Below are 13,539 nucleotides of genomic sequence, written 5' to 3' on the forward strand. Positions count from 1 at the left end.
ATTTGACCACTCGAATTACAAGATTTCATTTTCTGTTTACTCGATAAGTAAAAAAAAACATCCCCTATTTTTAAAATTTAAATTCATTTGTTTACCTTCCCAATTGTTTTATTTTAATTTTTATTTGTTTGTTATATCAGGCAAAAAAAAAAAAAAAAAAAAAAATGCGCACCAGAAGTTGAAACATAAAAGTCGAAGAACATTAACAAAACTATATTTGTTGTAAAAATCATTTTTTTACAAAATTGGCAGTGCACTTTTTTTTTTTTTTTTTTTTTTTAAACAGTTGTTTCTATATAAGAAAATATTAACTTTTTTTATTATTAAAACTATAAATTGTTAGGTGAAAATACAGTTTTTTTTCGAAGAAAATTTATGGTTTGGTAACGTGCTGAAATAATACCTTTTTTTTATTTTATTGGTACTAGTGCACTTACTGATCCGCGCTATTTTTAAAATCGTATTTCCAAGTTTAATTAAAGTTTTATGATATGTTTTTTATACAATTGTAAGGTTAAAGTATAGAATAGGTACAAAACACCTTCCCCTCCACATGTTAAGAATGGCTTTTTAAATAATAACGTTATTATTTCAGCACGGATCAATAAGTGCACTAGTACCACTTTATCTATTTTTTTTCTGCCATTTTTGCTAAGGAGAGGGGAAGGTGTTTTGTAACTATTCTGTGCTTTCAACTAACAATTTATTATTAAAAAAAAAGATATCGTGAAATTATAAAACAAATAAAAAGATATTGTTAAAGTTGAATTTAACTTGAAAAAACAAACAAACAAAAAACAAAAAAACCCAGCGTTCAACATTGTAGACAGAGCCTATTTGGCAATAGGTCCCATTCATATGCGTTAGTCGATTAATGTTTTGTTTTTGCTTCTTTTTTTTTTACTGTAAATTGTTAGGTTAAAGTTTTTTGGGTTTTTTTTCAAGAAAACCTTTTTTAACAAAACTGAAAGTACACTTTTTTTTTTTTACAGAAGTTGTTTTTATATAAGAAAATATGAATGCTTTTTCTACCAAGAAAACCTTTATTTTTATTTTATTTTTTCAACCATTCTTACCATGGGGAGGGGATGGTGTTTTGTAACTATTCTGTGCTTTCAGGGATCTATCCTTGGACCTCTGCTGTTCCTGATATTCATAAATGACCTCCCCGATAAAATTGCCTCTGAGATGGGTATATATGCTGATGACACCACACTCTATAGCAGGCACGACAGGAAAACAAATGAACGTATATCTAAAGTAATGGAAGAAACACTAGAGGATTACCTCCAATCAGTAGTGGAATGGGGACAAAAATGGATGGTCACGTTCAATGCCGCCAAGACAAAACTGGTTTCATTCAATAATTACAAGAAACCTTCTCTACCACCTATAGCAATGGCCAACGACTCTTTATCTGAGAGTACGTCTCTCAAGCTCCTTGGCCTAACGTTCACAGGAAACATGAGCTGGAACAATTACATCGAGAGCATTGCCAGGGCCGCTGCGAGGAAGGTGGGCTCTCTCTACCGTGCTAGAAAACTTCTAACACCCGAAAGTATCCTGTACCTCTACAAGGCCACTATTCGCCCATGTATGGAGTATTGCTGTCATATTTGGGCTGGTGCATCGGCTACTAGTCTCTCGCTCCTTGACAGGGTTCAAAAGAGAGTCGCAAATCTGATAGGCCCTAAACTGGCATCTAAGCTTCAGCCTCTGTCCCATCGTCAAAATGTTGCATCCCTCTGCCTGTTCTACAAGTATTATAATGGTGAATGCTCTGCTGAACTGCAAGCACTTGTGCCCCCATGATGTAAACACCCTCGACAGACCCGACAAGCTGCAAAATCCCACCCCCACACTGTAGAGATCCCTAGATGTAAAAGATCTTTCTACTCCAGTAGTTTCTTCCCCAGAACTGCTAGACTTTGGAATTCCATTCCAGGTCACTGCTTCCCCAACTGTACTGACATGCATAAGTTCAAGTGCAACGTGAACCAACATCTCGCTGCCCAAATCCCTACTTAGTACCCCAGTAGATGTTTCCCATGATAGTAGCCCCCTACACCAAAGTGGCAATGTGCCTTGTTTGGGGTGAAAATGTAATAAAAAAAAAAAAAAAAAAAATTAACAATTTATTAAAAACAAAAAACAAAAGGTAAATTTTAACATTAGGTCCACCTCCACAATTTTTAACATGGGTAGGTTGGGGGTGTTTATTCCGAAAGTTGTTCTTTACATAGGGAAAATGGTGGTATTTATTTCAAAAGCTGTTTTGACCATGGGAGGTTAGATGTGTTTATTCCGAAAACCGTTCTTAATATGAGGAGGTTGGGGTGTTTATTCATGACCGCCAGTGAATTATAGTGCATAGTACAGGTCTTTATATCTCGAAAACTACTTGCCTTTTGCAAATCTGAAATGAAATTTTCTTATTCAATATGGTGGAAAACCTTTAAAAGTAGCCATTTTAAAGAAAATTGTGGAGGTGGACCTAAATGTAAAAAAAAAAAAATACAAAAAAATAAAAAAGATATCATGAAATTTAAATTTAACTTGGAAAAACTATTTTAAAATACGGCGATACCAAAAACAAAAATAGACAGAAAAAATACTGCCTTTGGGTTTGTACTTGCACAAAGATTTGAAAAAAATGTCAACAAAAACAAATATATAACAAGTAAATGTTTTCAAAGCCAAGATAAGTTACTTTTCTATCTAACTGTATAATTTTTAGTGTTTTTATTGGGTTTGTATTACTGTACACATAGATTCGAAAAAGCTGTCAAAAAACAAATGTATAACAAATATTCTCAAAGGCAAGATAAGTTACTTTTCTACCAAACTGGATAATTTTTTAACTAAAAGTTAATATAAAATGTTTATTCGACTCGAAAAACACAGTGTTTACCATTATATTTGAAAATTACAAATAGCGGCAGACTTTAAGTTTGGGAAAATGAGTTAAAACTAAAAAACTATACAAAATACTGTTAAAAACATGGTAACATATATTTAGTGAGTTCCTGACAATATTTTATATAGTTTTTTTTAGTTTTAACTCATTTTCCCAAACTTAACATGTTCAACAAAGTCTGCCGCCATTTGTATTTTCCAAATATACCAATAAACACTGCATGGTTTCGAACCAATTAAACATTTTACACTAAATAAAAACACTAAAATCTTATCCAGTTAGGTAGAAAAGTAACTTATCTTGCATTTATTTGTTATATATTTATTTTTCGACAACTTTTTCGTATCTATGTTTAGTAATACAAACCCGTTTTATTTAATGTAATGTTTAGCCGGCTCAAAAAACAGTGTTTATCGGTGTATTTGAAAAATAAAAATGGTGGCGGACACTGTTGATTACGCTAAGTTTGGGAAATGATTTAAAACTAAAAAACTATACAAAATACTGTCAGAAACCTACCGAATATGTCAGCCTATGTCACGGTAACATATATTCGGTGGGTTTCTGACACTGTTTTGTATAGTTTTTTAGTTTTAACTAATTTTCCCAAACTTAACGTATTCAACAGCGTCTGCAACGATTTGTCTTTTTCAAATATATCGATAAACATTTTACATTAAATAAAAACACTAAAAAATTATCCAGTTAGGTAGAAACGTAATTTACCTTACCTCTGCTTTCATTTATTTGTTTTTAGACAACTTTTCGAATATGTGTATAGTACCCCACCTCACCCAAATATTAATTAAAAACTCACATTTTTTAATACAAAAAACAACAACAAAAAAAATCAATTTAGCGTTTCAACATTTTAGCAACGTTAGGCTTAATCCACTGATTGTTAGTAGAACCCAAGCCATGATTGACGGAAACTCCCGAGGATCCAGATCCAATTCTGCAAGAATTTCGTTTTCATTTTCGCCTTTTTTTTCACTTTTTGGAGTTGATTGCTTGCTCTTTCTCTTTTTATTAGATTTTTCCATTACACCAAATTGAGCCACAGTAACGTGTGACAGGGTACCGCTAGTATATATCTCTGATTTAAAAAACCATAAAGCGGAAGACCAGTACCCGCATTAAGCTGGTCTGCAGTTTAATTTGTTGCTGGCTATCTTGCTCTTGCTTGTTGCTGGATCTCAACATTTTGAACTGAGAGAGAGACTTAGCTGTCGTACAAAGCTAAGACTCTGTAACATCATCTTTGTATAGATACTCCCTCAGGCATTTGGGCTCATGGACTTTAAGTGTCTGAGGGAGTGGCACTCGTCTGACAAGACATTGCAATCATCATCATATATATACTAGCAAAAGTACCCGTCGTTGACTGGATTCAAAACAGCCTACAGAAAATGGACTCTGATTTATGAAAGTATGATAGGTTATGAAAAGAAAGGGTTGTAAAGATATAGCTTAGAATTTAGGGCTATCAAAACCAAAGCAAATGTGATGAAAGTAAAAATAAAATAGATAAAACCCATAATTTATTATACCATACCTGTTCACACTGAAACACTTATCACAATATTCTGTGGATCTATATTAAAAAACCTTGTTAAACTTTGTGACATATTTCCATTCTATGGAGGTCAGGTGCGAACGAGCACCCCATAATTTTATTATACCATATTTCTTCAAACTGAAACATAATTATCAAAGTATACTTACGCAGATAGATATGAAAAGTCTTTATTAAAGTTTGTGCCTATTTCCATTCTATGGAGGCCAGGCGCGAACACAATTTTATTATACCATCCTTATTTAAGTTAAAACATACTTATCAAAGTATTATTATGTACATCTATATCAAAAACACTTGTAAACGTTTTTTTTTTTTTTAATTTTTAATATTTTTTATAGCCATACTTTGTGGACCAGGCGCGTACGCAGACCCCACAATTTTAATGAATCATCATTATGCCAGATCAAACATACCCATTCCTGTCTCGATACATCTTCTATCATTATATGCGATCAGTCATATAGGAGCCTATTCATGACCAGACACACACACACACACACACACACACACACACACACACACACACACACACACACACACACACACACGTTCAGCTTTATATATATATATATATATATATATATATATATATATATATATATATAAAGCTTCGGATTTATTTTAAAACTAAATTTTTGTAAAACGATTTTTATATATAAAAAATAACACACAAAAAATAGAATAAAATATAAGTGAAAATCGTTTCCGCTATCAGATGTATTGCATGGCGTCACTAAATAATTATAGTAATAAATGAAATGAAGGAATGAGAAACAAATCGACGATTTTTTCAGAAGAGGAAGAAGAACCCTGAATGAGTGGATGATGACTAATAGATCAATCACAAAAAATAGAAAATCTTTGAAAATCAACTAATAACAATATTTCCTTTTACACGTCTAATTAACTTTGATTTATTTTTAATTTTTCTTTCGCTGTAAGCGATTTCGTTATTTACTGAGTTGCCGCATTTGAGGAGGGGGGGAGTTATCAGGTGGGGTTGTCTTTACTGCATTAGTGTTCCACGCGCGCGCACTTTGCAGCTGTTCGTATGCTCCGTTCAATTGGAGAGGAAAGCCGCATTTTTTAATATATATATACATATATATAAAATTCGACCTGCCACTTCAATGTAGTAGTGGGTTAGTTTTAAAGGCTGCCTTTTTGACCGATAAAGCGACCTTCAAAGCGACAAAAATGGATCAAATTATTCCGACTTGGTGACCTTTAAACACGACAGGAAGATGCACTGATCGTCCAAATAGTGAGGTAAAAAGGCATTTTATTGCTTAATGCTTAATTCACAATTTTCAATCGTAACATTTTGAAAATTCAGTTCTACAGAGTTTACATTTAAATCTGGCAGACATGATCAACGGATTCTTTAATTATCCTACTCCCCATCATCTGCATTTTGTTGACACAGTCGTATCGGATTGCACCTTTTTTTTTTTCAATTGATGTTTTTTTGTTACTAACGATGAATGACGACTGATTCGCGTACTACAGCAGAGATCACGCACCATAAAATCACAGGATTAACAAAAATAATTTTCCATGATGACATAGGAACAATAAAAAAAAACATCACTTTAACTAATTATTGATTCTTTATTTATTTTTAATTAACACGTGAAAATGTCACAGATATTATTTAAAATAATGTTGGAAAAATAGTCGGAGAATACAACGTCGACGACAAGCCACAAGTAATCAGGGGTGTTTTATGCGGTGCTACTGTCAACTTCGTCTTCAGCGGAAGATGATCAAAATGAAAGTACAGATACGGAAAGAAGCAGAAATGTAAACATTAAACACATCGGAATCTACACATTTAGCGAAGAAAAAATACGACTGAAAAAAAAAAATAATACAAAACATCAAAATAATGAAAACATCAAAAGAAACAATCTAAAAAGAATTGTTAAAATTTCTGGAGAAGAAACTAGACGACAGACCACGTGTTTCATTCAAACTAGTTTTATGTTAGATCGATAGACAGACTGAGAGACACGAGAAGAAAGGGGATCATTTGATATTGCCAGTGTGCCATTTTTAATTCTTAATGTGATAGTTTCCGTAACAGACTCTTTTAAACTAATTTTCTTCTTCTATTTTAAATTCCGCCTTTTAAGGATTGTAAAAGTTTGTTGTTAATCTCGATTTTGTTTAATGCATGAAATAAACAAAGGGCATTTTTATAGTTAGCCTCGGACGATGCAGCATGCAGCACACAGGTTCCGATAGCATTTATTTTCCTTCACTATGAGTTTATTTACCTGCTTTTCATAAGGCAAACACTTGATGCAGAGGACATAGCACTACAACGAGTGATCAATATAAAACCAGTTATTACTCAGAGTTAAAACAAAAAAGAAAGAAACAAACAAACTAATGCATCCAGAACAATTAAGGGAGCAGGAATTAAATTAAATGCATAACTACTGATGTTTTGATTTGAAATTTCAAACGTTTTAATTTTAAAATGATTTTAAATTTTTTTTTTAACATAACATGATTGTTCTCCAGAAATAATTCATATTATTTCTTGGCGAACCCTGCGAAGAAAGAAAGATCAGCCAGATGCCCTTTCTTTTATGATTCAGATGAGGATGAGGTGACAGCAGCGGCCGGATTCTGATTATGAACGCCGCCGGACACAGTATATGATATGGCCTGTTTACTTGCTCCGTTCCCACGAGGGAGAAGTTAGACACAAGGTCAGTTTTTAATATGAGGGAAATGCAGTTTTCTCAAAAGGGTCACTTTGCAAACATGCCGGTTGCCTTAAAACATATAAACAGATATGTAATATTCTTGAACGAGTGAAGAAGGGGAGACAATAGTGGGGGTGAGGGAGAGGAGAGGGAAGGCCGTGTGAGTGGATGAGAGAGAGAGAGAGAGAGAGAGAGAGAGAGAGAGTAAGACAGGATGATTTAGGACTACTATGGGCCGAAGAAGAAAGAGATGACTGTTTATTATTATCATTATTATTATTCTATTAGGCCAACAACAACAACAATGAAGCTGACTATGAAAAAAGGCCCGAGATGACGGGAAGTGATGGCGCGGGACGTTTTGTGAGGATTTTACAAAACGTTCGCAGCCCAAATGAAACTCGACTCCTCGACTGTTAAAACGTTCCCTTGGAGATTTTTTCCCCCCTCTTTTTAAAAATAAAATACAAATGCTTGGCCACTGCTTGGAAAAGTAAAACTACAGAAAGAAAATTTTAGTAAAATTTATTACTTTGAGCAATTTAAAATTGATTGCTAAATGTTTAACTACGAGTAAATTAACTATTCATATTTTAATAGAGGATTGTCGTCACCTTTTTACCTTCTCGATGACAAAATTGTTCTAAGCTAAGAAAAAGATAATTAAAAAAAACACACACACAAACAAACTCTGTAGCTTTTACTGTAATTTAATTTAATCCGATGTCAACGAATAGCAAACAGCTATTAAAAAGCCAAGGGGAAAAAAAAGAATCGCTTATTGGATATTTTTATCAATCAAATCTCCAGGTGGTCGAAGAAGAATTAGTGGGAAGAAGGAGGACAACAGATTTTCGGATTATTTCCAAAAACTGTAAGGATAAGAACGGAACGTATTTTCTCGTTTCGTCGCCGCCGCCGGGTGAAAGAGGACGCCACATCGGCTGAAACGTCGGCGGCGCCCACCTCCTTTGCCAGATCCGAGCCGAACAAAATGCACGTCCACTTTGAACAAAACAATTCCACGCGGTGTGATTGTACCGTACAATGTTTGTCATGGATGGGCAAGGTCCCAGATGGGATCCCGGACTCGGATTGTTGGAAATTGAACCGGGCTGAATATTATATGGAAGGTTGGTTAGCCTCGGGTAACGCCAGTGCCGTGGTCGGTGTTACGTTTACGACCAGTCATTGTAGGAAGTACGAAGCGCCGGCACGTTCCAATTTCAATCTGAGAGGACACCGGAATGAGGTAAGTATTTCTTTCTTTTGGATTATTTCACGTTTTGATGTAAAATAAATTAATGAATCAGAAAATTTTTAAGAAAAATTTAAAGGACCCCCTTCCCCCAGTAACGTACACTGAATTTTCAGTCATTTCGCTGATAATTTTCAAAATGAAAACTTATAAGAGAGTACAATATTTTTGTTTTCATCATTTTTTAGAAAAATATTTTATTCAACATTCAATAAGGTACATATTTTAATATTTTTTTTTATTCTAAAAATAGTTTTGAAAATTGATTTTGCTGGACTTCTCCACAATTTCAGCTTTAAAAAGTGAAGAGAAAATTGCTCTGCTTGCTTTTAGTTCAGAGAAAACATCCAAGTTTTTACTTCTCGCGTTTTCAGTTTATGATTTGAACTTGTTAGGGATTCGCAGCAACAATTATTTGTTTAGGAATCAGAGGAGAAGGAGATTGATATGGACTTAAAGAAGTCGAATCAAAACTAAACAATTTTTTTGGATGCTTGTTGCCAGCAAGTGAGTCATGTGATATCAACAACAACAACAACAACAATAATAATAACAATAATAATAATAATAATATATTATGATTCTTGTTAAGAACGTAGTACTTCATCATTCAAGTTTAGAAGCATATGAAATATAAAAGATCAGTGATTTTACTTGTTTTATGCATAAAATGCCTAAATATTGACATAAGTTTCTAATGCAGGTGCATGCATGGGCCTTTTTGTCATCTCCATTGAAGGTGTGTGTGTGTGTGTGTGTGTGTGTGCGCTATACAGCACATTTCATGTTTACTCACCAGTTCCCGTTAGATCACAGAAGTTAAGCAACGTTGAGCCTGGTCAGCAATAAAATGGATGACATTTGGGAATTCCAGGTGCTGTGTGCTCCTCCACTGCTCCCCACTTATCTTGGCATTTTTTCCAGTCGTCTAGCACTTCTCCCTGCCAAGCAGTACCGATTCTGCAGAGGTGTGGTTAGAGAGTACAACCCTTGCCTCACAAGTACACGCGCAACTACCCTTACAGGGGGTATCCATTGTCTCGAAACTGAACAGAGTCATCGTGTGTGTGTGTGTGTGTGTGTGTGTGTGTGTGTGTGTATAAATTCATAAAAAATGGATATCGACGTTTGTCGGATTCAATCTCTGTACAAGGTCTATGACACCTGATTGCTCACGCTATTACGATATGATCTTCCCAGCCCTAGCTTTGAATAACAATTCGCCGTCAAATAATCGTCATATATAAGTATTGTTTTTGCTTTGGATATTTCATAAAAAAGATAAAGTAAAAGATATATACATAGTGTTTATATTTGGTTGTGTTATTGCAAAGCTACCATATGACTTTTGTATGCTTGAAATCGTTTGTTTTTGGATAAAAGTACAAAATGTTATGCCTATTATTTTCATAACAGTACGCTAGAGCACTTTTTTTTTCATGCGTGCTAAGTAGTGGAATCTTGGCATCTCTGCTTATTCCGCCATTGCTTATATCCGTCCTCGATATAAGCAATGTTCAGCCCTTGTTTAAATATAAACTTATAATTCACATATCGTTTCAAAGATAAAAGAAGCGACACTCGCAAAAACATGTTTTCATGAATTTCTGCACGTGTTGAGCCATTGCAACAAGAATGACCTTTTTTTATGATAGAATAACATACATACATACATACATATATTGCATGCACGCATATACACACATATATAATTTATTGAAGCTAATAAAGAAAATACCTTTAAAAAAGCAACCTCACTGGGATATTAAAAGCTCAGCACAGTTAAGAGGAGTAATTAAATATATTAAATAAAAGATGAGGAATAAAAAGTTATTATATCATCAGATCAATAAGAAAAGAAAAAGATAAAATGAAGAGAAAAACCTCTTTAGGCCATGGAATTTCCAAGCTAAATATGTCTCATCAGAAGAAGAGCAAGGCCAGCATTATACAAAATATAGACTATGAGCTGGCTTACGAATATTTAAATTAGAAATGAAGTATGTATTAAGAAATATTAAAGAAAATATAAAAACTAAGAATAAAAATGAAATATATCTACAAAGAAGGAAGTAAGCATACTATATATATATAGGAGGATAAAAATAAAAAAGAAGTATGCAAGTAAATAATAGTAAACAAAAAATTAGGATCATTAAAAAAGAAAGAATCAAAAAATAAAGAAAGAAGAAAAGGAAAAAAACTAGGAATGAGGATAGAAGAGTACATAAGCAATACAGAAATACATATGAAAGGGGCAAAGATATAATAAAAAATAAATAGAAAAATTAATTAAAAAAAATGATGGAAGGAAAATCCAAACTTTATAAAAAGTCCACAGTAAAATCCTTAAAATGGCATTCAAGAGAAAAATGGTAACTGTCCAAAGTCAACAGTGAAATCCGAATAAGAATTCCCATATAGAAACTTTTTTATTATACATATATATATTTGCTTTTTAGTTTTACATAAAATGACCCCTCTTTCTGAACTATTCTAACTTTTTAGAGCAGATAATTGTTTTGCCATTAATCCTATGTCGGCCTGGCTAAGTCATAAAACCGCCTATAATTGTTTTGTTTTTTTCATATTACCATCCGAACTTAAGGTTATTACAAGGAATGACTTTTAACGATGATATTTAAAACAAAACGTTTTATCAGGAACATTAATATGGACAAGCAAAATTGATTTTTTTTGTTGCCTTGTTGCTAAAAATGAGATTCTATTTTTGTGTTAATACCCAGAACAAACAGAGGTAACATAAATTTAATATTTTTGTGTTAATACCCAGACAAACAGAGGGAACATAAATTTAATATTAATTACACAAGGCCATTCAAACCTGTGGGAAGGGTATTCTGTGGTCATCATTGTCACTTTACTTAAGATTTGTCTGTGTTATTCATAGCTAGAGTCATTAGTCATGATAATACATTTATTCCAGGGATCGTCCTACTTAATATTCCCAAATCAATATTTTTTCTCTTAAATGAATATGTACATGTATAAATCGTTTATGAACAGTAATTTCGTTTTATTGTGAGGAGGGGAAAAACAAATAGTAGAAAAAACAGGTGTTAGTAAGATCCTCCCAACTCTTTCTAAATCATAGACTGCACACAGTTTTCCGGCTTATTTGGAACGCAAAACAAGTAGGCCAATCACTAATTGGGGGAAAGTCTAGATAAGAGAAAAAAAAATGGGTGAGGAAGTTGGGGAGTAAGTAATGTCCTTCCAATATGAATGAATGCAATTTTGGGAGGACAGGAGTGAACAGAAAAAAAATGGGGAGTGGACATCTTAGAGGTTTCCTATTGGTTGGGGGGCATCTACTCAAATAGCTAAGGAACTAAAAGGCTTACCTTAGTGGCTGGGGTCTGTCATCCGCCATGCTCAATATAATCTTTTTATCACATCTGGTCTTGACCTCCAATTGATGCTTGAACAATGTGATCAGATCCTGATCAACAAAAAATTCAACCCTTCGATTCTAATTCAGATGCAATGTCCACACTACCATTTGAATTGCGAAAAACACCATATGTCTCTCCCTGTTCCACGATGGCCTGACATTGTGGATGACGATACGTTCAGCGGGCAAGAATGCTTGGGATCGATACAGGCCAACACCTCGTTGGTTCTTCAGTACTGTCAGAGTTTTCTGCAACTGAAGAAAGCATGTTCTGGTGTTTCTCCTGCAATGGGGACATCCAGGTGCTAATTTCGAACTAATTTTATGACTTTGAGGGGTAAAACATTTTAGGTCAATGATAACTCAAAGTTGTTGAAATGATTTAAACTTTACTGGGTGTGGATCTCCTTTTCTGACAATCCCAACTGCTTGAAAAACATGCTGTCAGCAGCCTCCTCACTAGTCCCATATGGAGTTTCTTCTTAGAAGTCAGATAAACGTCATTGGATATTGAAAGCTTCTTGAGCACTGCTCAGCACTGAGGAACTGTGTATCGCCTATGAGGACCCTCAACCAAATGATCGAAAATGAGGTTGGCAAAGGTGCTACCAACCACGGGGTTCCACACAGATTCCTCCATCAATGTTTGACTCAGAAAAGCCAGCTTATTGGCATCTTGATGCCATGTCAAATTTTGTATTGCCAAACCAACCTCACATAGATATTGAATGCAAATCTGTTTGTGAACCCAATGCTTCTTGTTGTTACAAAGAAGCAAGAATAGGTTTTGGGAGACCTTTAGGTATTTTGTAGGCAGATGAAATACAACCAGTCATTACAGGATGAGAGGTGACGTAAGTTGTGCACGTCTCTGCTCTACTCTTACAGGAATGTTTCTTCTAAATCAAGAATTGATCGCTGCTTTGACCTTTGACTGTACCAATTTTTTTTTCATAAGCTGGAGATCTGGTCCAAATTACACACCAAGGATTTGAACCAGGCCATCCATTCAACTGAAAGAAGGAGGGTGGTGACACTGCTGTAAGCACCTAATCACAGACTAAATTGCTGCGATTGATTTTGGACCCTGCAATCATTTCATGAAGGGTGAGCACCTCTATCACCATTTTAATGTTTCTGAAGCATAACATAAAGACAATGATGTCTTTAGTGAATGTGGAGTCTTTGGCTGGTGTTCCACTGGATAAAGCAATTCAGCAAACAACCAAACTTGCCTCCCCATGCCTTAGCTTGCTAAGCAGCAGCTCCGACACAAGAATGTAAAAGAGGGACAACAGCAAACAACCCTGATGCACTGACTGAGACCAAAAGATTTTGAACACTTTCCATTGACCTGTACCACTGCCATCAACATGTGATACACTATGGAAATCCATTTGTGGAAGTCTGGTTTAAAACCGGCGGTCTCTAAAACAGATGCCAGGAAGCTCTGTCAAAAGCTTTGGACTGATCCAAATTGATCAGCGCAGCTTCCATATTGTCTTCTATCCCTACTTCTAAAATCATCAGATCAGGTGTAAGTTGTTCTGAATTGATCTTCTCTTCACAGCATATACTGCTTAGGTTTGATGAACCCTTCGATAACAACCTGCAGCTTAGTCGATAGGATCTTGGCCCAAATCTTTAACTCTG

At 34.6% G+C, this 13,539-nt stretch overlaps 1 protein-coding gene across 4 annotated transcripts in view; it reads left to right on the forward strand.

Moving 5' to 3' along the window:
* Window positions 1-5,541: 5,541 nt before the first annotated feature.
* The window catches only part of LOC145239866 (tubby-related protein 4-like), a 647,302-nt gene continuing 639,304 nt past the window's right edge, over window positions 5,542-13,539 (forward strand). For all 4 annotated transcript variants that reach the window (XM_080103438.1, XM_080103439.1, XM_080103435.1 and 1 more), the window contains exon 1: window positions 5,542-8,465. In XM_080103438.1, the coding sequence (XP_079959564.1) occupies window positions 8,208-8,465 (258 nt within the window). In that variant the 5' untranslated portion in view covers window positions 5,542-8,207. The remainder of the gene's footprint in view (window positions 8,466-13,539) is intronic.

This window comes from Euprymna scolopes, chromosome 19, assembly GCF_053919585.1.
Source record: "Euprymna scolopes isolate OS-2025 chromosome 19, ASM5391958v1, whole genome shotgun sequence".
NCBI lineage: Eukaryota > Metazoa > Mollusca > Cephalopoda > Sepiida > Sepiolidae > Euprymna > Euprymna scolopes.